At 43.3% G+C, this 26030-nt stretch overlaps 1 protein-coding gene across 1 annotated transcript in view; it reads right to left on the bottom strand.

The window, feature by feature from the left end:
- MDGA2 (MAM domain containing glycosylphosphatidylinositol anchor 2) overlaps window positions 1-26030 on the bottom strand; it is a 386375-nt gene that overhangs the window by 143175 nt on the left and 217170 nt on the right. Inside the window, exon 8 of the mRNA XM_052783732.1 lies at window positions 17651-17920. Coding sequence (XP_052639692.1) covers window positions 17651-17920 — 270 coding nt within the window. The remainder of the gene's footprint in view (window positions 1-17650; window positions 17921-26030) is intronic.

Genomic DNA, 26030 nt, shown 5'->3' with positions numbered 1-26030 from the left:
TTGGTTTGGTTTTATGCAGGCTGTGTTAGGTACAAGAAATAACTTGGCTGGATCATCCACTGTCCTGATCTGCTACAGCAAACTCTAACCACCAAAGAACTGTGCAGAGCATACACCCGAGCTAAGTATTCTTCTATATACCCAAATACAAGGAGTTCAGAGGAGGGCTGTGACTCAGTACACTACATGGAAAAAGTTAAGGGAGTTTCTATAAATTCTGGAGTGAAAGAAAAAGTCTCTTTGCTCTATTCCCTTTCCTCCTCCCTTCCCCCAAACCAAACCTCTTAATGTCTCTTAAGCTGTGTGAACGTACACACTATATTCATCAGTTACAGCCATGAAATCCCCACATCAAACAATCCAACTGTGTAACTACAACCTATGACTGAAAGTCAATGTACTGTTTTCATAACCTCATTCTCCAAGACTCCAAAAACTGCACAGCTATCAGCATTTTCTTCTGTCACCAGCAAAATCAGCAGAAAATTTGACTTTAAAATACAGTGTCTTTTCAGAGTTAAGATCATTAAACAACCCATATCTGTAAATACCTAATCTCACTTGGCACCAGAATAAACACAGTGATCTCTACAATTAACCTGTGTATCTCGGAATTTCTAATGTGCCACCAAAGCACATGAAAATCACCATCTGTACCTGAAGATATCCGCAAGAAATCAACCGCAGGTGCCCAAAGACATCTGATAGCTGCAGACACGTGGAGCTGGAGGGTGGTGGAAGCAGGGACCAGCATGGAGCCATGATGGGCAGACACGCTCCTCTCTGACCTGGGAGCCGGGATTATGGCCAGAACCGTCCCAGACGAGATAGTGCCGAGTTGCTCAACATTTGGCCCACAAGCAGCCCAATTCCTGGTGCGCTTGCTCCACCATTCTTTTTTAAGGATGGAAAGCACTGCAAGATGCAGTACTGCTGCCGCTCCTGAGCAGTCGCAAACCTCCCTTCCCCAAATCCCGAAAATGCCAGTAGCAGCTACGGTGCTACAGCATCCTAGGAGGTAGAGCTCTTTGTAGGAAGGGGAAATTGAACCTGGATCTCCCGCTCCAGACTGATGAGACTCCAGATCACTTCACATACTGGAAACTTCCTGACCTACCGGGTCAGAAACCCTTCCGAGCAGATGAACCACTCTCGGTTACACTGGGATGGAGCAGAGGACTGTGAAAGTCAGAGTTTAGGGCACTCTTGGCTGGCAGAGGCAGGAGGGGCTGGGATGACCCTGCTCAGGTCTTTGAAAGAAAAGTTATTACAGCAATGAAGGGCCTCGTTAAGCTAGTCTCAGGCGCTGAACTAACAGGGTTGCCCTTGGGAAACCGGCATGGGGTCAGTAGGCTCCAGAGTGACTGCGCCTTCAGCAGTCTTGGGAATACAAAGCTGTTTCTTGCAGGCAAGAAGGTGTAGAGTCTTAGATACACATATGCTAGACGTGGTCTCCAAAAAGACTTCAGACCTGATGGATTTACATTGTGTGTCATATACTGACCTCTTGGGAACACCTTATTTGAGCCTGATACAAATCCAGCAGGTAATGGAAAAGTGATTTCTGTATGTATTCTGCACACACGTTTGCAGTCACAGTCAATCCCCATAAAACAGTGGATTGTCCTCATGTGTAGGTTCTTGGACCATAATTTCCAGGCATCCCCCTATATAGTGTCAAGTATATTGAAACATGCAATGAATTCTGACTCTGGCTCTTCCATGTATTATCAGTTACGTTTGAGGCATCATCAGAGGTTTCCATAAGGTTAGATATAGCAAATAAGAGACACAAGGTTAACCAACAAAATGCAGACATGTTAACCACAGCTGCTTCCCAGCAGAGATTTCAGAACATAATCAACACAAAGGGCTACAAAATAGCAGCAAATGTGCAAATAAGTTTGTAAGTGTACTTTGAGACTCAGGAAAGTGCCAGTCTTTCTCCAAAGAGGCCCCAAAGAACTATGATGTGATCAAATAAACAAAGATGAAACAATTTTTTCCTCAAACTCCTCACAAAACTGTCTTTGCCCTCCCTCATTAATTACATTTCAAAGTAATAAAATGCATTTCAGTATCTCAACCAAGGTCTATTTGCATTCATCAGGTTAAGTCGTATCTTCCCACCCCCACCCCAATCAACCCAAAACACTCCTTTAATGCATCAAAATGTTCATATCTCATCAACGCACATTTCATGACATACGAATGGCATCAAACACCATAACTGGATACATTAGCTGCTGCACTATTTGCAGGCTTTGACATAATAACTATTGGCCACTGGCTGCTTCCTAAGCTGACGCAGGACATCGGGGAATGCTCGGCTTTGTGTTTGCTGATGTTTGTGTCTGTGTGCAGCCCCCGGCAACAGCAATATTAAGTAGCAGAACTTACTAGTTCTGCTACTAGTTACTAGCAGTAACTGCAAATTACTGATTTTAACCTTAACTGAGTAGTCGGATGCCACATGAGGTCCAGCCTCCGTGCACTCACCAGAAGTAGCTTTGACTAACTTTGATTCTTCCCCTTCACATTTTGTTAAGGCTCGTGAGCAATTTTGTTTTAACCTGTTCCCAGTGAACAAGATGAGAACGTCACCCGATAATCTGCCAAGATCTAAAGACCTGCATGTGTCTTGGAGCACCACGAGTACGTTTTGGAGGTTTGGTGAACTCAGCATCCAGCACGCCACTTGTTTCTGAGCACCCAGCACTGGCATTCTATCAAGTAAGTGCCAATACCTTCACCTCCAGATCCAGCTCACTTCCAGGATCCTCCAAAACTGCTGGGGGTTCTGTGTTTCAGCTGCATCCCCAGGGTCAGGCAAACCCCCAGGTTTGTGCTAATGGGAAAGATCTTGACTTTATTTTTAAGGCCAATGGCCTGCAGAGAAACAGCAAGGAAAAGACCAAAGATCTGATCCAATGTTCACCACAGTGAATGATGGTCCTTCCGTGACTTCTATATGCTTTATGTTAAGCCCTTTTCCAATACTTCTGTTTCACTTCAAAGGAAAAAAAGTGGAAAAAGCACCGTGGGAACAGCTGGCTTGGGAAGTGAGCTGCAAACCCCAGCTTCATTCTCTAGAAACTCCAGTCTGTTAATCCAGACATAGACTGCTTGCTTTAAAAGACTGAGAAGCAACTCTCCACTTTACTGCTGTGATCTTTGTACCAAAAGATGATTACTGGGATGATTCATTGGTTCTTGAGAGAAAGATGTAAGGCAGGCGGCGGGTAAAGAAAGTCAACTCTTATCACCAGCTCTTGCTTCAATCACACCAGGTCCCTCATCTACTTAGAGCCTTAGAGATGGGAAAAGCAATCCTGCTTTCACACAACTGCAATTCAAAAGATTCACAGCCTTACAACAAAGATTTTAGATAGTCCCTAAAAGACTCGTAAAGTGTATTCATAAACCTAAACCTTTTTCCTAATCTGTCAAGACACCTTGAGAAGCCAACTTTTCTCACTGCATGCTGTTGCTCATACTTGCAGTCTTTGCTGGTTACCAGATTTTGTAGAGGAAAATAAAAACTCAACTTCCTTCCCCTCAAGGAGCAATTCACTGATTCTGCTTGCAGCTGTGGAGGTATCAGACACAGCTCACCTGTGCCTGTCCAGGTTTAAGGCACCAGCTTTGTAATATAGAATTTCAGCAATAAATAAATACAGCAGTCAGTGAAATACACAAGTTCAACATGCAGAATAGATGCATTTAATATATGGGGTGTAAGCACCCGGATCTGGTTTGGTGGATTCTTTGACTAACACATGATCTTTATTAAATCATAAGTATCCCACCACTGAAAAATAAGGAAAAAATAAAATTACTTGGTTCACTGTCATTAAAGGCACACAAAAACGTATAGTAGTTCATCAAGTGATGTTTTACTGCAGGAATGCTGAATTATTTATGTGTCCCTGAAATAATCTGTTTCGAACCTCAAACAGCAGAGAAAAAGGCATATTTCAACTTATGTCATCAGTCTGATGCATCATTTCTGTGACCTGAGCTTTGCTGTATTACAATGACATACGTAACTAATTGCAAAGCAATCACAAACTTGGACTAATGGGCGGATCATCTCTGTTAAGTGAAAAAAGATCTGTGTTTAAGTTGGGGGGGATCACAGACTACCAGCTGACCAGGAGTCTGTAACACTGGTTTCCCATGAGATAGCGACCATCCTACCACGTTCCCTTGCAACACAGGCAAAGAAGAAATACGAATACCTCTTGATGCTTTCTTAGCCACCTGTTTGTCAAAGCTATCATCCAACATGACGCAACTGGGCTGGGTTTCAGATTGTTTGTCTGAATGATTAAATGAATGAATGTATGAAACAAAGGAATCTACTCCAGTACCACACCTCAGGAACTGCACTACAGTCCATATTGTCCGGTTTATTTATTTTTATGTGAAAGCCCAGCATAAATGGATATCTGTACTAAATAAAAAGGCGTTCCCACTGAAGGACTCATGGAAATCCTTCTCTGATGTTTCTTTCTTCATTAATATGTCTACCTCTATCAAATCAACAGAAGCAAAAAAAAGTTCCTCTCATAAGCTCCAAAGAAACACAAAGTCTTTGTTTATTTTGGCCACAGGCAACAATGCTGCATTGTCTTCAGTATTCTACAGGATATTGCCTTAAACTACATTATCAAACAGCTAAGCTGAGTAGAGACAATTTAACAACTGTCCAAAATATCTCTCTCACTAGTGAATATCGCAGTGTAGTTCATTAAACTTCATTCTGTTACATTAAAATACGTTTTGACATTATTGTGTATAAGAAACACTGAAAACTCAAATTTGCTTTTGCCAACCAACAAAACACTTGAAAGGAAAATAACAAAAAGAAAATCATTCAGTATTACAGTCTTCTAGCCTAATTAGAAAACAGAAGAGCAAATCCACACTCCACGTAACAAAGTTTGCAGATATCAGCTCTCCATAATGAAAGTTTATCTGGATTGTGACATCTGTACAGTCTGCTCATCAATTCTGGACACAGACGAGCCTACTCTGAAATGTCCTGTAGATAACCACCTCTGTTCCTTTCTGATGAATGACTATCGTCCATCATACTCAGCACTGTTATAGACATGCAACCATGTATGGAAAATTTCAATAACAAATGGCAGACCACATTTACAAACGGAATGCTTTTTAAGGCCACTCTATTCTGCGGTGAACGACACAGCCACGTCAACATCTGATGCAAAGTAGTCTCAGCTTAGCCTCAAGTCCAAACCTACCTGAGATCCAACCTGGACACGTGCTTCATGCCATACTTCAATGAAGCAACCTGTAGCCAGGTCGTGGTAGAAAACTTTGCTCTAGTGAAACTGGACCTCATGATGTGTTGGTGGTTTTGAATTTGGAGCATGGTGTGACTCTTGGACAATAAAGAATAGGAAGCTTTACTAATGGGATGCAGTTGTTGAAATGGTAATTTTATTGGATAAAACCTCTATGTCCAGCTGGTGCTTTAAGAAGTCAATTTTCCAAATAGTAAGGGAAATAAGATTAACAGATTTGGGGGAACAATATAAACGGGGGGGGGGAGTATGTCCAAATTCAGCGTTACTTAAAGAAGAATCATTTAAGAAAGGCTAAATAGATTGTTAAAGGCTCATACATCTGCTGGTGACTAATTAAAATAACAGAGAGAGAAAAGAAAAACTGCAGTTCACAGTTCCATCTGCAGTTCCTCATCGTCACTGTGCACTGAGCACTTCTAATTAGAGAGCACACCGGCCACAAATTAAGTAGCAGCAGCCTTGGGTGCCTGAGCTCTTCCCTCTGGATATGCCAAGGTTTCTGCAAGTCCTTCTGTTTCCTCCTTCCACTGTTCACCTCTGATTTTTTGTGCTATTCTAACACTCAGCTACTGTAATCACAGTGCTTTGTGGTTTTTTTTAATCAAATAGCGGCTGAGAGGCAACAGACACCTCTTTCTATCCAGCTTTTGCTTTTTGTCTCTGAACAATCTTGAAAACCATCCTGCACCACAGATCACAAGAAACCATCCTCTCCCTGGGGTGTTTAAACTGGGTGTCAAATAAAAAGTCATGGTAGATGTGGCCTGGCAGGGTCTGCAAGATCTACCATACAGACCAAATCAGCGCACATTTCAATGTCTTTCAGTAAGAACCCTCCCTGGTCATTCCTGGAACCAAACAAAGCAATAACCCCCCCCGAAAACCAGAATTGTGCAAATCTTCCAATATGTGTTTTGTCTTCCAGCCAGTTCACAGGACCTAGAAACTCTGTGAGTGAGCACCTTGCGTCCAGCCATGGGCTTCACCTTTTCTCTTACAGAAATACCAAACTGGATAAAAAGAAAGTGGATGGGATAGATCCCTCAATATCTTCTGCACAGCACCAGCCCACAGCATTTTTTGAATTAAATACTCAAAGTCTTGCCAACTTGCCCGCACAGCAGTTGCGTCTATTTTGTACCCTGTTATTCAGACTCATTCTTGGCTGAAAGGGAACCACCAGGTCTGCCAAGGTCAGCATCATACTGTTGTTTTATTTCTCCTCTAGCAGAGCAAGCTTTCTTACCTTATGGCTCATCGCTACAACCCTGTAACTGCTTGGTCCACTGCTGAGATATAGAAACTTTCTTATTCTGAAAGGAGGTCTGCACATTTTGCTCAGAATTAAAAAGTCAGTCTAACATCAAATAAAATCACCCATAAACTCTGCACAGAGCTAGCTTCACCTGCATTAGCAGCAAATAGGGCTATTTGATGTTTTCACATAAGAGAACTCTCTCCAGCAGAAAATATGCCTGCCAAGTGAGTAGGCAGGGTGCACCTTGTTCGGGTCATAAGGAGAACATTAAAAAGTAGCATAACTACATAAACATTCACAAAGCTTTTCAGGAGACCGCACCAATGCTGACCACACTCAAAATTCAAATTTCTTAAATAGGGTATTTAGGACTCTGCAAGATAACTGTGACAAAATTATGCTGCCTGAATGTTGCCCATAGTTACCTTTCTATCCAAAGACAGACTTGAAGTAAAGTCTTGCTAAAAAAAGACATATATTCTCAGGATTTTACCAACAGTTCATTATGCTTCTGTCAACATGGTTTTAGCTTAAAGTTTTTTAAAACCTTAACTTTTGGTAGCTATCAGAACAATTAAGTTGTCAAGCATCTTCTACTAGAGCATCTCCAAACTTTTTAATATCAAGTAATTATTTGGCACTTACAAGACCAGATGCATTCCCATTTTCAATTTAAATGCAAATACTGTGGAGAAATTTCAGGTTTTGTCTCTATTTTTATAAATGCTTCTAATTTTTAAAAGAAAAGGATTTATTATTCTGGAGATGCCATGTGGCAGGTGTCTGTTTTTACGTGTGCTCTAGTTAATTAGCTCCTATTTCTAACGCGGCTTTTCTTTTGAAGGAAGGGGAGGTGTATACTTCTTTGTAATGAAGAAGATTTCAGTTTACAAGTTACTCAGTATATGATCCATTAAATAGATAAAGCTGAGATCAAAGTATGTGAAACACAGCATGGTTTCTCTTTTAACTGCTTTTAGAAGTCAATATTCAAGAGAGAGAAGCATCATCAGAAAAGCAAAAAGATATAGGTTCATAGAAATATTCAGGTAGGAAAGGAGCTCAGGAGGTTTCTAGATGAATCTCCTGCTCAAAGCAGGGCCAGATGTGAGCTCAGACCAGGTTGTTCAGGGCTTGAAACCCTCCAGGGATGGAGACTGCACAACTTTCTGCCCGCGGTTCCCTGCTTGTGAAAACCAGGAGTCGTTCCAGGTGTCACACCAGTATAAAGCTGATTTGAGGACAGAAACTGCAGTGTCCTACCCAGGACCATCTGCCCAGTAGAAGGCTGCTTTCATCTCTGATTTTAAGCAGATGTGGATAATTATTCAAACGCATCAAGGTGGGTACACGAGGGTGAAATAGCAAAAAATGAATAAAGGCTAATGAATAAGCAGTGGTGACAAATTGGCAACTGGCATTTAGTACTTTCTGAAACCCCAAGCAGAAGAAAGAGAAAAAAAAAAAACCCAAACCATTTCCTATGCTACAAAATCCAACACTGTTACAGCTTGCCAAGACAACGTACTGCGTGCAATCCTGGCCAGACCTGGGCTCAGGGCTGCCCCATCCCACACACTGCCCATCTCACAGGCAAACGGGAACTTCACAAGTCTCATCACAAGCCAGACAAGAATTGGGATATAAATTAAACAATTCAGAGAAGCTGACACAATCCCCAGTGGGCTGTGCACTTGCCAAACAAATTATAAATCCTCTGCACATTACAGCTGGGTGTTTTCCAGGGCCAACGCCTTTATAAAGTTTAATTCTTGTGCCAAAGCTGTCAAAAAAAATATAGCCTTGCTGTGTTTTCCTGGGTGTCCAAAAGTAATATAATGCAAATCTTCACTCTTCTCTGCCCACACACTGCTAATGAAACTCAGCATACAGTACTTGCTTTTCTTCCAAAACCTAGAGCAAACCCCCAGTTTCCAAGGCTTCCACACTGGATTATCCCCATCTCCTGCTTCTTGTGTGGCTCAAGAGCTTTATTTGACTGCAGGATTTCATTAGAGCCTGGATTTGTTCCAATATGGGATGCGTTTCCCTTCAACACTTTGTTTTTATTCCACAGTTCAATGCCTCAAAAATTAATCGGGTTCCTATAAAACTTTCCAAAATGATTTGTCGGACTGGGCAGACACCTACCAATCTCATTCACAGTTGCCTGACGCAATACCAATAAGTACCTCAAAACACATTTCAAGGTCATCAAAGTATCTTGGTAACATCAGAAGAAAAGATTGTGCACTGTTCTTTCACCTCTTCTCTTCCTCTCCCTTCAAGATGAGACAAAACTTTGAAAAACTCTTTTTTTTTTTCTGCCAAAATAGTAACGTTAAGACTACACAAACCTCATCACGTATTAATCAGCCGAGATCTAATACAATATTAAACTATGACACCACACCCCTGCCAAAAAAATGTATCATGCATTAGTAGTTAATAATTGTTGGCCAACCAACAGTATGGGTAACTTTTTTCCTTGCCCCCGGTGCAGAAAGAACGTGGATAGCTGATGCAGCTACAATGCAAGGGTCAGAAGGAGAGAAATCAAATGAATACTACCTCTTGAAATCCCTTCTGATATATCTTTATAGATATGTGGTGCCCAACAGGCACACATGATGTTTCGTAGAGCAGCAAACTTACTTAAAAATAAAATTTCTGTACACAAAAATTCTGGGAAGTCCTAATGAAAGGGCAGAAGAATCAATAAGCCGTCTACATTTTTATATGGAAGCATTTTATGAACTCGTCCATGATACACTCCAGCCTGGGAGAGACAGCACATGCCCAAGACTGCTATTGCAGATAATAAAAATAAATGAACTTATTAAACTCTGAAGCTCAACTTTTTTACACATGCATTCTCAGAGCTGTATACTTTTAGGATAGCGCACTGGTAACTTATGGCTGTAGCAACACACTGGATATACAGCAAGATCAGGTTTTCTAGGCTAAAATCTTGTCTCATTGAAATCATATTCACAGGGTGCATCTCTTGGTGGAAGAATTGGAATTGGTGGGGTTTTTTTTTTGGTTTTTTTTTTTTTTTTTTTGGCTTAAACGGTACTTATGCTTAAAAAGCTGGAGGAGGCCCCGGAAAGATGCCTGCAGTGGTGCTGACTCCTGTAGGCGAGCAGGGAGAGCTGGTGTGGGGTGGGAGACCAGGCTGGTACCCAGCCTCCAATTTACAGAGCTATTCTTCATCCTCATCCAGCGCAGGGGTCTCTCCCAAAGCCCTTTTGCAAACATTTTTGAAAGGTCCATTTCACCCCACACCAGAGAAAGGCAGTTTGTCTTGTCCAACAAGACACAGCAGAACCTAAGCAAGGTGGTGAGTGCTGTTAAAACAAAGAGTTAAGTAAATTGCTTAAGATTAGGATAAAAAAAAAAATATACCTTGGCATAATGTAAGAGGGAGGACAGAGAGAGCCCCTGGCAGGGCGAAGGTGCTGAACTGCCACGGTGGTTCAGCAAAGGCAAAGCCCAGCCGTCCATTCTGGCACAGCATTTGCAGAGCTTGCCTGATGCCACTCCACAGCAAAGCTGCTTTCAGGGGATGGCAAACCCACCACAGGCACATTACGATGGCAATGAGAGAAGATCTCAACGTCAGAGCAGTGGAATACGGGAAGAGACTGCTGGGAGGGTGCTGGAAGAAAGCTATCAAAATTGCAGGTGGAGCTGGTAATTTTACAAAAAAAAAAAAAGATTATACAAGAGATGAGATGAGATGAAATGGATGCCTGGGATAGACAGCTGGATTCGATGACCCAGGAGGGCCCTTCCAGTCCTATTCCGGAATATGAATTTCAAAACCTTGGCACTTTCATGAATTCACTCATGCTTTCCAGCCTGCCTCAAGGAAAGCACAACCACCAATGGATACTGAAAGTCAGCACGGGGGCTGCTGAATTTCCACCTTACTGAAGCATCCCAGGGAGCTCCCCTCTGCCAGCCTCCCGCAGCACCCGCGGCCACGCAGCACCACGCGTAGCGAAGCTCCACGCGCCGGCACAGTCCCTCATTGGGAAGTCAACGGCGGTTGGCACTTCTGCGTGGTGTAGTAATGCCCGTTTTATGCGTATGGATATTTGCCAAGGCCTTCGGCTTTCTCCAGCCATGAAATAAGCACTAGTATAATCAGTCTGCTGTGAGACCTTCGCAGAATACAGAGAGAGGGAAAAGAAGGAGGAAAAAAAAAAAAAAAAAAAAAAGGTCCTTCTGCTGGTTGCACAGAAAACCCAACATTTTAGACCCGGCATGCTGGAGCCAGCATCCCCACCCAGCTCTCCCACCATCACAGATGATGCCAGCTAACGATCACACATGCCAGATCGACACATCGCTCGGCCGCTGGCCGGCATCCAGCAGCTGCACAACTGCCAGGGTGACCTGCCGGGTGCTGCCAAAACCCAATTTCCACCTTTCGGATAAAACTTGTGAGCCTTGCCTCTGTTCTGGCGCTTGGCATCAGCCCGTGGGGGCCCCGTTCACATTTCAATTAACGGTATTTGAGGATCTTCGAGGGGTGACAGCAGAGGTGCTGATGTGTAACCAGACAGGCTTATTTTTATCCTTTACTTCATGCAACTGCTCTGAACCAACAAGGGAATTTCCTAAGAAAAAGCTCTGGGATAAACAGAGCCGTTACAGGAAAGCAGAAGGGTAAAGCAGGTGTGCAAGAAAGGACATCAGTAATACCAGATTAGAGGATTTTTAATTTTTTTTAAATCTATTACAAAAGCAACAAAAATTTCATTTATTTCACAATCTGCGTCTTTTTTTTTTTTTTTTCCCACCTTCCTTTTAGCATTCACTACCACACAGTTCACATACACTTTTTAAAGACATAATGGAATAGGTACTTCCAGCAATCTCAGCCTTAAAACGCATTTCCTCAGAGTGCTTTTTGTTCAGCAAAAGCTTTTGTGCTAATGTTGAGCACAGGTCATTATTTTATATTTAAACTGACAGGGAATCCCACCCCTTTGAAAAATTAACTCCAAACATTATGCTTCTGCTTCACAGAAGGGAAAAGTCACACAGAGTCAATTGGCACTAAAAAAATGTTGCCGTTAGAATGGAAGAGACGAAGCGATCTATTTAAAGAACGTAATGGGAGAAGTTGCTGATGAGGCAACAAATCTGAGTTGGTGCACACTGACACCCTTCCAAATCATTTCAGTGCTCCGTACTTTAAAGACCTGTAAAACATTTCTCTGGCTCTACTTGTTTCCCAAGCTAATGCACAGGTGTCCTTCAAAGATGTTACCCAGCATTTTTGCTCTCTGACTGGACAGAGGAGCCACCTTACATCCCTTCATCATCAAAAGCCTTTAATTCTTCATTGACATACTGGTAGCTACAGAGAGATTTTATTTTCATTTCCCCCTTCACAGTGTCTTTGGAATATTTGTTCTTCCATGCTCTCCTAATTCTGAGTTCCCAGTTTGAGTCATGTTGAAAATGTATAATTTTCCAGAAGCCGTAGACATATGATTATCTTGATCCCTGCCTCTTTTGACATTTCCAATTGCCACCCAGAATCTGTATGGTATTGTAATGCTCATGCTTTTATGTAGTATCTTAAGGATCACAAGGCCAATATTAACATTTCTCTAATGCCTTTTGCTTCCCTCTCCAAATATGCATTGAAAAAGAGAATTTTAAAGGAGTAAAATAACCTCCAACAGCAACGTCCAAAAGATCCTCACGCTAGAATAGTTTCCTGGGACATGGGATAAGCTGGATGTTCAACTTCCCATGCCAGATCAAGGCAAGGAACTGAGCCTGGGGCCACATCACAGGTGAGGTCTCTAACTACCAAGGTCCTGGCAATAACGTGAAGTCCTCTCTGCATAGGTGTGCGTGCATGGGACATGAAGAAGTATCCATATCACCATGTGTGTTGGCCTAAGGGCTGTGAGTAAGCAAGGTTTTGCATTTGATTTTAACACAAATGTGTGTGTGTTTCCTTCTTATTTTTATTAACAAAATATCCCTAGGAAGACTGATTACCATTCAAGATATCATGATACTGATTATCAATCAAGAGTGATTATGCTTGCCATCCAGAGGGACCTTGGCGGGCTGGAGAGGTGGGCCCATGCAAACCTCATGAGGTTCAACAAGGCCAAGTGCAAGGTCCTGCTCATGGGTCGGGGCAATCCCAAGCACAAATACAGGCTGGGGGAGGAGTGGATTGAGAGCAGCCCTGAGCAGAAGGACTTGGGGGTGTTGGATGACGAGAAGCTCGACAGGAGCCGGCAATGTGCGCTTGCAGCCCAGAAAGGCAACCCTGTCCTGGGCTGCATCAGAAGAAGCATGACCAGCAGGTCGAGGGAGGGGATTCTGCCCCTCTGCTCCGCTCCCTGCAGTACTGCGTCCAGCTCTGGGGTCCCCAACATAAGAAGGACATGGACCTGTTGGAGCGAGTCCAGAGGAGGGCCACGAAGATGATGAGAGGGCTGGAGCACCTCTCCTATGAAGAAGACAGGCTGAGAGAGTTGGGGTTGTTCAGCCTGGAGAAGAGAAGGCTCCAGGCAGACCTTATAGCAGCCTGCCAGTACCCAAAGGGGGCTACAGGGAAGGTGGGGAGGGACTTCTTACAATGGCATGTAGGGATAGGACAAGGGTTAATGGCTTTAAACTGAAAGAGGGCAGATTTAGATTAGATGTAAGGAAGAAGTTCTTCACTGTGAGGGTGGCGAGGCACTGGAACAGGTTGCCCAGAAAGGTTGTGGATGCCCCATCCCCGGGAGTGGTCAAGGTCAGGTTGGATGGGGCTTTGGGCAACCTGGTCTAGTGGAAAGTGTCCCTGCCCATGGCAGGGGGGTTGGAACTGGATGATCTTTGAGGTCCCTTCCAACCCAAACCATTCTATGATTTACCTCTAGCTGAGACCAACAGAGGTATATAGCAACAAATTCATGATGAAAGCAAATCAACAGAAATATTTTGGGTGGGAAAGAACTCTGAAAGAAGTGCAACAGATTTCCCCCTTCCTGGCCTTTCTGACAAATGATTTCTATTGCATCAGAACAACATTGTTTCGCTCTATCACAGAAAAGTCAGAAAAACAGAACATCCTCCAAGCAAGCACAGCAAAAAATACACACATCAGGCATGGAGGTTGTTAGGAACTTTGTTTATCCAGAAAGGGTGTGTTGGATATGCTGCTCAAGACTGCCTTTTCTTTTTTTTAAACAAGGATAAAAAAATCAAGTTTCACTAGAATGAGAAGAGTCATGATTCCCTTAGAGCTTCCTCTGCTTTCTAATGGTTTTGTCTAGAAATGTGTTATTGGAATCTCATCATCAGTCTGAGAGCAGGATGTGAAGATGCCACTGATGAGAACACCCACCAATACTCAAATGCTAGCAGACTTGCAATCATTTAAAGAACTCATTAATCTAAAGAAAATACTTAGAAAGAAACTTTCATAATTAGAATTGGTGAGCAGCCAGCTTTGCTGAAATGAGAGAGCATTTCTTTCTCTGGTTTGACCCAAGGCACCTTGATGGATGACAATGTCTTTGATGGAATGAAATATTTTGCAATAACTTTGGGTACAGTTAAGCTGATAATGGCATTCTTTAAAAAGGCTGTATTTCACAGACTTTCTCACTAAGATTTCAACAGGTAAATAGCACATGGTCACTGATTTGCCTCTGGTGAGCTCCTGTTCAAAGCAAACGGAGGAAATGAAAGATATTACATTATGGCTGTACCTCTTAAGGAACGGCATTGTGGTACTCAAAACAATTTCTCTTTATCATCTCAGCAAAACTTTCATTAACATTATCTGACAGCCGAGAGGGAAAAGCACTAACACAACATCTCAGCAGAACAGAGACAAAGGGAGCGGAGTTTGCAGCTTACAACTTGCTTAAGAAAGGGGTATCTTTAAAGGACATTGCTTTATCTGAAAGTATTAGTTTAACTGCTTAAGGAGGCAGCGTATGAGGGAGTCTCTTCCCTCAGCACCTGTGTGTAATGCCTGTTGTTTTGCAAGGGATCCGTGTTCATCTGAACCAACGAGCAAGGACCCAGCTTATTTTTGTTGGAAGGATTTACAATTACTTTTAAGTTATGCAGGCCAAAAAAGGAAAAAAAAAAGAGAGAAAAAGAATCCAAAGACGGTTATGACTAAATAGGTTCTTCGCTGCAATAGCAGCTTTAGTCTGTTTTTTATTTTAAGAACAAGCATCTCTTTCCGTGCCAATGCTCACTGGAAGGAGAGGAAATCAAGTAAAAGTGGAAAGACAAGGAACATATTAAAGGCTTATGCATACTAGGAGGCTTCCAGATAAATCCTGGGAGCTAACAAATGCAACGCAATACATTGAGACCTTTAGTGGCACCTGCTACCCCACCACCCCTTCAGCAGCACATGACAATTGCAAAACTAGTTATTTAGAACCTGCAGAAGTGGAGAACACATATTACTAGTTATTTACACCATGGAGAAGCAGAGAACACACATTACACAGCACTTCCACGCAGGCACATTTTGCACCATCTTTCAGGTGATATACATTCCCCCAAGCCATCATATCTGGTCATCTTGCCATTTCACTATAGCTATCCCCACTTTTTAAGGGTCTCAGAAAAGACTGATGGAGGGACACGGAGCTGACATGAATACACCTTGGTGTCACATCAGTGCCTCAATGCCTGAATCTGCTCTTTAAACACAGCCTCATCTGTTTCTTCTGTTCCTTATTAATCCACATAATTTCTGACTTTCAAAAATGATAAATTATTTTGTTATTCATTTATTTACTTTTATTTGTTTCTTTTTGAAGGATTCTCTCTGGTTTTAGATTTTTTTAATTATTATTAAATGTGTGGCGGTCATATGACATCATTCACAATGGGTTCGAAGTCAGGTGTGGTGGGTAGTCATAGATTTGGGCAGACAGGACAAAGATAGGAAAATGCCCAGAAAAAAATCAAGAGCTGCTGAAGGTAAGGTAGCATCCATGGAATGAAGCTGATCCAATAAAGGCACGTTCAGATAAATGCACAGTGAAATTTAGCGAATTTTAAAGGGAACAAATTTCATCTGAGCCCTGATGATGCTTTGAGACAACTTTACATTTCTTTCTGGGTAAGATTAGGGGATTATTGTCTAATCCTGGGACTGGTAGTCCACCTGACAGAAAATGTGAACTCCATTTACCAAATGCTTCTCCTGCAAGGCTTAGATGCTATTTCAAGTAAATACTCTTTTCTCCTCAGCTACTGTGTGAAAATTCTGATACACAATAACAAAAAAGAGATGAAATGGAGAGAAGCAACGAGCTAAAGGCAAAATGGTAAGAAATATATACACAAAGTAAAATCAAAACTCTGATATGAATTTCTCTCATATTTCACTCCTAAACTCACCATCACTTTTAGTAAAGGTAAATCAACCGAGACTTGAATAAAGATTTTTTTTCTAAAAGACAGTTCTTCCCCTTTAACAGAAATAAGGGGGAAATCATAGCAGGTAGCAATACAATGGGGCTAGAAAGGAGCTGTGCTTCATTTATTTAATGGGTTGTTCCTCATTGCAGTCCCTTCTCAGAATTAACAGGGCCATACAGCAGAGAGGAAAACCCCCCAAAAGTCACCTCAAATGCTTTAATGATATTTTGTTCAACATGTTGCAGCTCCTAGGCATCTCATAGGCATGGTCTTCTATAAATAAAAATGTGAGGGCATATTATTATCATGCCATGACTCATGAAATTTGTATCTGCAGGGAGCTAGGGACTTTGGCTTTTCCTCTGGGCTCTCTGGTGCTGTCTGCTGGGTCAATTAAAATAGCAAGATTTCTTTTCACACAAAGCCTTTCCTCTCCCTTTGCTTATTCCGAGTGTGTTTTTCACTCACATCTCCCCTTCACAACCTCATCACCGTTGTAAATCACAGCAAATTAATGTCAATGCTATATTCCTGAAACAAGACTGCTTTTGCCTCTTGACAACAAAATCCCTAATCCAAATGTCAAAAATTCAAATGGAAATACAATATTACAAATAAATCTGTGGACATCTCCTGATAAACTCCTGCAGACCTAGGCTGATGCAATGTTCTCTCCCTGACCCCCAGAACAGAAATAGCTTCTAATTCCTCGTTGTGCTGAAGAGTATGATATGTTGGGCAATAAGAAGTGAACAGGGGTTATGGCTCTCATAAAATATTCACACTACTGACTCTATACAGCAGTTTCTCCTGAGTATGATTAATCACATGCTGTTATTTAAAGTTCCTATAGTGTGGGAGTTTATGTTTCACTACCATTCACAGATTAGATTATAGAAAATTAGTTTCAGATGAACTGTTTGGTTCAGGTAGATTAGTCCACTCTGATGATGCCTATCAGCCAATCGAACTCCTTCTTCAAACCAACTGGCCATGTCCCTGGGGTTTTCCAGAAAGTGATAAACAACCAGGGAGAGTTTCTCTCCACCTGGCAGTAATTGTTCTGGAAGCACTCTTCTCTTACTTTTGTCTGAGACAGACATTTATCCTGCTATTTAGTATAATTAAAGCATAGGTACTAATCTAAAGCTCCTACCCAGGGAGCAGTCGTCTGATGGCAGCAGATTCACAGCATGCACAACAGCCTTAATTTCAATAACACGTTCAGCTGATGAGGAGGAAGAAAAGGGCAAAGTAGGTAATGACATCTCCAGGAGCTCAGGATGCATTCACTGCCAAGACAGTGTGCGTGGGGAATCAGCACAGGCAATGCCCAGACCACATGGTGTCCTTTCACGATCGTTTGTCTCCAGTTTGGATGGGAGAGCTGCTGCATCTTCGTAATACAAAGGGGCACCACCCCACCCTTGTTCCAGCTAAGGCGTTTGAGTTCAACACAAGGGCCACTGGCTATTTGAAGCCAACACTAATTCATCTCATACGTTATTAGAAATGACCAGAAATACATTTAGAAACATAGGACACCACTATGTGACCATTGCTATCCTGCCAGATTAGGATTCAAGTAATCTTCCAAGATAAAGGTCAATAGTTTGCCAGCTCAACTTACCTCTTACGATGATGTTGGTGGACTTTTTCGCAGGATTTCCAACATTGTTATTCGCAATGCAACTGTACGTGCCAGCATCTTCTGACGTGATGGCAGGTATCGTTAAAGTGCCGCCGTTCAGGACCGTCTTCTCGGGCAGGATGCCGGCAGACCTCACCCACGTCAGGCTGGGGGCTGGCTCCCCTCCTGTCGTCACACAGACTAAGGTGATCGCTTCTCCAGGGTTCACCACTATCGGGTCATCCACAAGAAGCTTAATTGAAGGGGATGCTGCAAAACACAAGAGGAAGAGAAAGGTGTAGCAGAGCTACGTCTGTGGCATTGCTCAGTCCCGACAAGCACGCTCAAGCCAACTGAGATCAGCAAAGGCACGTCAGCTACAGCCCTCTTCGCACAACTACGTGGCCTCTGAGAAGGTGCTCCCCATCCCGATGCTCCCCCTGACACCACATTTCTCACCCTGCTCAGTCATCATCTTCACCTTGCTGTCAAACTGCAGATGAGGATTTATGTATGGACAACCCTGCAGCTGTGCTCGGGAAGTAATGTATATGTAAGGGACGGGTGCCAGCACGCTGGATTTTAAACCCTGGAAGAAAGGAATTAGTAACAATCTTCTTATTTGGCACAGAAAGCACGTTGTTCTCTTCAAGTCAGATCCTACCCATTGAAAACCAGCCCTCTTAATCCGCCTGCCTCCCCGATGAACTCCTTGGCACTTGGCTGCCAACTGAGATGAATTTGTGGAGTTTGAGTTGGGTCTGTTGAATGAGGAAGAGTCACCTCCCTTGGGCCATCTCCTTGCACATGGAGAAACTGAAGAACCCAGCACAGATGCTTTTTTCCCCTGTATGGGCTGTGCAGCCTGCAGCTCACAGCACCAGCAGACAGCCTGGCCATGGCTCCATCTCCTCACAGACACACGGGAGAGTTGCAGACTTGGGTGCCTATTAATTTCCACACAATATCCTATCACCAGCTGCAGGGCTTTGTTTGGGCACGACCACCAAACCAGCTGAACTACACTGCAGCACAGGCCAACGGAAAGATGCTGCTGCTCTCAGATAGGAGAAGCAAATGATTAAATTTCATTCTCTCTTCTTGCCTCTTCTTTTCCATGGAATATTTGTATATGATCTAAGAGGAGCAACAGAAATGCTCAGTATGAAGGGACAGGGCAGGGCAATTTGTTTTAGATGCTGGAATTTAAAATCACAATCTGAACGGTGACATCCCCTGCCACTTGCATTGAGGGATCCACCCTTGTTGGACTCAGGCTTTGCTTGAAGGCATACCCTAAACTGCATAAGCAATGAGCCAATATATATGTACATATTGCTAATGCAGAAAAAGCAGCAATACTAAATAAACAGGCATAAAGGTGAAGGATTGAAATTCTGGGAAAAGAATACCGGAAAACGTGACAATAAAAAATGAAAGGAAATAAAAACATTATATCCAAAAAGCATATTACTATCCTCATTATTACAGAGTGTGGTGGGTTGACCCTGGCTGGACGCCAGGTGCCCACCAAAGCCGCTCTATCACTGACCCCCTCAGCTGGACAGGGGAGAGAAAATAGAATGAAAGGCTCGTGGGTTGAGATAATGACAGGGAGAGATCACTCGCCAAGTACCATCACAAGCAAAACAGACTTGGGGAAAATTAACTTAATTTATTACCAATCAAATCAGAGTAGGGTAATGAGAAATAAAACCAAATCTTAAAACACCTTCCCCCCACCCCTCCCTTCTTCCTGGGTACAACTTCATTCCCAAATTCTCTTTCCTCCCCACAGCAGTGGGGAATGTGGGTTGGGGTCAGTTCATCACACGTTGTCTCTGCCGCTCCTTCCTCCCTGGGGGGAGAACTCCTCATTCTTCCCCTGCTCCACTGTGGGGTCCCTCCCACGGGAGACAGTCCTCCACGAACTTCTCCAACGTGCATCCTTCCCACGGGCTGCAGTTCATGAACTGCTCCAGCGTGGGTCCTTTCCACGGGCTGCAGTCCTTCAGGCACAGACTGCTCCAGTGTGGGTCCCCCGTGGGGTCACAAGTCCTGCCAGAAAACCTGCTCCAGCGTGGGCTCCTCTCTCCACGGGGCCACAGGTCCTGCCAGGAGCCTGCTCCAGTGTGGGCTTCCCACGGGGTCACAGCCTCCTTCGGGCATCCCCCTGCTCCGGCGTGGGGTCCTCCCCGGGCTGCAGGTGGAGATCTGCTCCCCGGTGGACCTCCCCGGGCTGCAGGAGGACAGCCTGCCTCACCATGGTCTTCCCCACAGGCTGCAGGGGAATCTCTGCTCTGGCGCCTGGAGCATCTCCTCCCCTCCTGCACTGACCTGGGGGTCTGCAGGGTTGTTGCTCTCACATCTTCTCACTCTTCTCTCTAGCTGCAGTTACCCAGTTTGGGCTTTTTTTCCCTTTCTCTTTCTTAAATCTATTCTCCCAGAGGCGCTACCACCGCTGCTGATGGGCTTGGCCTTGGCCAGCAGCAGGTCCATCTTGGAGCCGGCTGGTATTGGCTCTGTCAGACATGGGGGAAGCTTCTAGCAGCTTCTCACAGAAGCCACCCCTGTAGCCCCACCACTATGAAAACTTCATCACGCAAACCCAACACATAGAGATATATTCTTGTGTGTTCTGCTTTATATATGAATCTTATTTCAATATTAAAAGAATACATAATAATCACTAAGGCAAATACCAGAGTCACCTATAAAATAAGAGTTTTCTTTATCTGGAGTTCACCCAAGAGGAATTAGCTTTCTCTGCATTCAGAAGCTGATACTTGCAGATACTTGCCAGCATAAATTCCTGGGTTCATGGAACCAACTTAAAGGTGAAGAAACAGGGTGCATGGCTAAAAATACAGACAGAAAACAAGTCAGCACTGCCCACTAACTGTGTCAGTGTCCCTTTGCTCACATCCTTTGACCTCATATTCTTTCATCAGCTGATGCATCCATCAGCTGATGGACCTCTGTTTTGGGATTAGAGGTATGAAACGGCAATATATCGTGTTTCATGCTTAAGTAGATTTTGCTTGGGTGAAGGCGGCAGAAGCAGGGATCCAGGTACTCGCTGTGCAACGAGAACTGAGCTCCAGACCTGTAGGGTCATCCCCAACCAGGGGGTAAGCACTCAGCTGGCCCCTCTTTCTCTCTCCCTCCCTCCTGAGTTTAATGATTTTTCCTGAACAACTCTGGCAAGGAGCTGCTCTCAGCTCTTACTAAACATCAAGTCATGAGACAGGGAACAAGAGAACCACAAATAACACTTCAAAACTTAGAACAAAAGATGAAAGCTCCAACAATGTCAACCCAACCTGGTGGTGCTGTTTATCATAATGGCCTCGTAATCCTCCAGATGAAAGGGGGCCCTTTGCTGTTCTTCAGGTAGAGAGACAAAGATAGTAGCTGATGTGATAAAAATGCTGTGATACATCCCTTTCATCACAGCACTCAAAACAGTAAGTACATGAAAATTATGGTTTGCATACAGTAATTTCTCTTTGCTTACACCACACATTTCACTTAACTACAACCTATCCCACTAGACAAACACAAACAAAAATTCAGCAGTACACTCAACTACTACCGTTAAAAGCCTGATTTAAACCAAAGAATATCAAGATATTCAGAAGGGACGTTAAAGTTTCCAGCACAGGAAACTCAGTGTAGCATATAAAGGGTCAAATACCTATTATGAACAGAATATGAATCCACAGCAACAACAAGCTGTTATTTTGATATTTCTCTGCTTGAAACCCTATACATAGCCTGCACAGCATCGCAATGCACCAATAACACAGAACCTCTTACTTTCAGCTTTATGGTGCAACCGAGGATAGAATTAGGTCTACCGCACCACTTGCCTGATTTATTGTCACATGCACATTGCCAAATTCTGGCCTAGGAATGGAGAGATTGAAAGTTTCCTGCTGGTCACTTGGACTTTGTCTTTCCACCGCTGAAGCACGCTCAGCCCCACCACCAGCCCCACACTCACCCAGCCTGGAAAGTGCAAACTCCACTCTCAATGCCATCAACATTGACCTCTGCTCCTTCCAGCCAGGGATGGGGAAAGGTGGTAGTCAACACCCATCTCCTCATGTGCCAAACACGAGCTGGAGAGCTGTGGTTTCTCGTCACAGCTCTGACTGGCTGTTTCAGCACGGAAAGGGGAGAGAGAAAGAGAGAGAAGCAGGGAGAGCTAGCCAGGGAATGAAGGAGGCAGACGGCAAAAATTCTAAATGCTTGGTAACTCCAGTGATGGGCTCAGACATGGTGGGGTGGCAGAAAAATGGCTTTAGCTCTAAGTTAGAGAGTGCTTGTGTGTTCACTTCTCTACATCAGCCTGGACCTAGATGTGGAAACGAATGGGGCTAAATCACAAGTTTAGTCACCTGCTGGAAGACCTGTATTACTTAACCTGGGTTAATTAACAGCATTCTGCATAGGGCTTCTGCAGGTTGACTTTACTGGATAGCTCCTCTGTTTGACTCCATCCAGAAATGCTTTCCCCTCCCAAACTGGAGGAACACTTCTAACTGCTCCCCACGGGATGCTGCTGCAATGCAGCTGCAAAGAGCTGCCTCTCCCCACAGATCGGGAATACAAAGCTGTAGCACAGAGGGGAGTAACGAAGGCACAACGGCAAAACTCCATGTAACAGTAGGGACAGTAAGCCCTGGACCGGGCTGCTCAGGGTTGCTGCAGAATCTCTCTCTCTTCCAGATTTTCTAAGCAAACATCTGTTAGACAAAAAGTTTAGGACTAGCTCCTATTTGAGCTAGGGAAATGGAGCTCACTATCATGTGAGATCTCTCCCTGTTCTAGTCTCAATGACAGCAAGAGGTACTGCCAAAATGCGATTCCCCTTATCTACCTTGAGCTATCTTCTTGCAAGAATCTTCCCCTGTGGTATCCATCTCTCTACTGACTGCAGACAGAGCCCAAAGATTAGTTTAATCTAGACAGATAAGATTTAGATGGCAGAAGATGGGTGACATCAATCCTAACTTTAGGATGAGGATTTACAAATGCATCAGGAGCCTATAGATGGGAATGGGCAGAAAGCGCCCTTTTTAACAACATACGTGTGCCAACCTCACTTTGATCCCAGAGTTTCGCAAATCCTCTTGCACTTTCAAGATCCTTGCACTTTCAGAAAAATGAAATTTTGGCCTACCTGTCTCTCTAAAACGGATTTCTTCTGTCTTTTATTTATTTGTAAACTTTTGGGGCTAAACACCACATACAGCATAAATCTGAACTGTGTAATTCATCACCACACATTTTTTTTGGTCCATCATGTTTAAAAAATGGAGCAGGCATTTATAAAGATGACAAGATGATCCAGAGCAATTATAATAGTTGATGATTATACCAAAATATTGTTGAAGGATTATTAAAACTCATGCTTCAGGTCATAAAATGTATCTTTTTCTGAAATAGGAGGGCAGACTATCACATATCTGTCTACTGCACACTGTTTATGCCCTCATCTGAAATGTCTCCTGCTGGCTTTTGTTAAGGACAGACATGAAATCCGATCCCAAAGGACAATGTATTTGTTTATACATCCTTTGCATTTGTAAAGTATCTAACATGATTGAACCCCAAGGAGGAGACCCACGATGCAGTCCCAGCAGCTCAAGCTGTGATATTTGTTTAGATAGCAGGAAATCAGGGAGTTGAGTCAGAAGGAAGACGAGATAAAGACTTCTCCAAAAGATCTGGCTCTTATTAAAACCACGCTATCGTAAAAGCCAGTACATGCAATTGCATATTCCTGGTACAAGTCTGAAATGCACTGGCTTTGCCTTTACTATGTATCTTGCTTTGGGGAGTCAGGCTTCAGCCTCCAAGATACAAGTGGTTTCACCCAATGGCATCCACATCGACTGTGGGAGCAGACATACAAGTGTGAGCCAAGCTCCCTTCCACTTCTACAGTCCAGCCTGCTTTTCCAAAACAAGGCTAGAGTCAGTACTGACATTCTGCCTGTTCAGTTTTTGAAAGGCACAGAAAAGTAACCTAAGCTTTTTGAGGCTTGTGAAGACCCTCGCATCCTTACTAACAAGCTTTCACATGGTCCCAACAAAGATCATTCGAAAAGACATATACTGCAGTGACAGTAAGCCAGCAATTTATGCCTCCAACCTTGATTTTATTATTTAAGTTTTACAAAATTTAGTGTCACCAAGCAAGGTACTTTGCTGGTCACCGTATTTACACGGGGCTCTTCTTGCATGAAAGGCACTTCAAAATCAAAGTGCTTCAAAGCCCCCAGAATTCAGCTGGTAGATGTGCAATCAAAGGATGCACAACTGCACCAGCCCAGAATTTTCCTCTGCTAAACAGCTGCCTCCTGGCATAAGGAGGAGCTCCTCAGTTTCAGCTTAAATCTTGCAGAGATCCCATAAAACTACACAGAAAGGTTTAATTCAGAGATATACTTTATTGCTTTCTACTGCCGTATTCTTCTGGATTTGGTTTAATCTCGCATTATATCATTTGTTTATTTTTGCTGTCTTCCTCCTTATTCATCTCCTTTCTAAACTAAACAGTCTGAATTTTTTTAAACTAAATAATCAGATTTTTTTTAATTTTTAGCCCCAGAGCTCCATCTGTTCATACCATAAAACCCCGTGTCACAGTTCAGGTCGTGGACACACGCTGAAACACACATGCAGATACAGGACTGATATCCTCAATTTCATGTAGAGTTGAATAGCGATGGATTTTATAAAGTAATGTACAGTACTGGTTTGGAAAGTTAAGCATCAGAGCCAACACAGCTGCACAATACCAAAACTGATAGAGACACAGGAGGTGCTCATGTATGAAATCTTATAAATTTGTACAGAATTCCTAATGCAACAAAAATCTCCCTGCCAAAAGGAGCCAATCCTAAATGGAGTGTATTATCACCCCCAAAGCCACTTCCAAAGCTTCACCCTGGCTGAGGTCTCTCTTCGATGACTATCAGCCATCAGGATTAACGAGACGAACGCTGGGCCATCGAGGTTTGGCAAGCAAAGCATCTCCCAGCCAGAATCTTCACCCCGGCACCGGCAGAGACTCAGCCAGGCAACCTGCCCAACGGAAACTTTCCTTTCAACTCTCTGATAGGAATAATAAAATTCATTATCAAAAAATAGCAAGCTTTGGTAAATATTTCCATGGGTGAGTGCATGGAACAAGCTTTCCAAACATCGTATTTGGACATCGTAATGAGAACGGCTCAGTGTTCAAAAGAGCTCTGCATCTTTACTGCCCTTTAGAAGTAGGGGGTTCTGAGCGCCAGTCCCACATTTCAAAGTCATGGTTGGTTTGCCAGGGGACAAAGACAGCCGCAGTGCCACTGCGAGCTCTTCCCCACGAAGAACAAGGCACTACTCATGACGAGGGAAACTGTTCAGGTCCCCATTCATATTGCAGCTGCAGCCTTTTTAAAGGGACTTCAATTCAGAGGCTTTCGTGTGCAAGTATTGCTTCTGCGTCCAATGTATTTCATAGGACTGTAGAGCCTGGCTGTGAACTCAACAGCGCATACGACAAAGTGCTATTGGAAGTACACCGGGTCACAATACAGGGCCCTGCTAGTCCAGTCACTATGGAGAATTTAAATCAGAACTGCATCAGGTTTTTTCACCTAGTATTAACATGTGCATGCAAGACAAGTTAGGCACTGATGACATACAGACGGAGATTGATTGTGAAATGTGGCTACAACATATACCAATCCTCACAGAGCAATAAAACAGCAGGCAACACACACTGGTTTTGATTAATGACCGGGGCAAAAGTTTCTCAGATCCAGCACAAAGCTAGCAGCCATTAAGTCATCATTAACACTCTAAGATACACGCTTAACAATACCAGTTTAGCAAGCACCTTCGACATAACAACCTAGCTCTACAACAAAATGCTTCCAGTTTAAACAGAGCTGCCACAGGCTCATTGACAGGGAGACTGGAAACATCTTCTAATCAATGATCCGATACAGATGTTCACTGAACTTGAAAGAAGCAGAATCTCTACTGCTGCCTTGGACGGGTATCTGAGACAGATACTATAGTGGGAAGAAAAAGATATCGGTCATTGATGTACCGTACAGAAAAAATCTGACACCAACATGTGTTATAATTAGAGTGAGACAAATACACGTATTCAGACTGGGTATATGGAATTGAGAAAATGCCACAATTGGCTTTAGGGATTACTGGAGATGCAAAGGAAAACTAATACTTTAATAGCAATATCAAAGTAGAAGCAGAAAGTCACGTCCTTGACAACTCACTCATCTATGATGAATAAAAATGAAAGTACATTATTTCCTTCAGTTTTGTGAATTATTTCATATGCAGAACTCAAG

The sequence above is a fragment of the Harpia harpyja genome, chromosome 3 (genome assembly GCF_026419915.1).
Source record: "Harpia harpyja isolate bHarHar1 chromosome 3, bHarHar1 primary haplotype, whole genome shotgun sequence".
In the NCBI taxonomy this organism is placed as follows: domain Eukaryota; kingdom Metazoa; phylum Chordata; class Aves; order Accipitriformes; family Accipitridae; genus Harpia; species Harpia harpyja.
The sequence above is the reverse complement of the archived record's forward strand: the minus strand, read 5'-3'. Positions and strand labels throughout refer to the sequence as shown.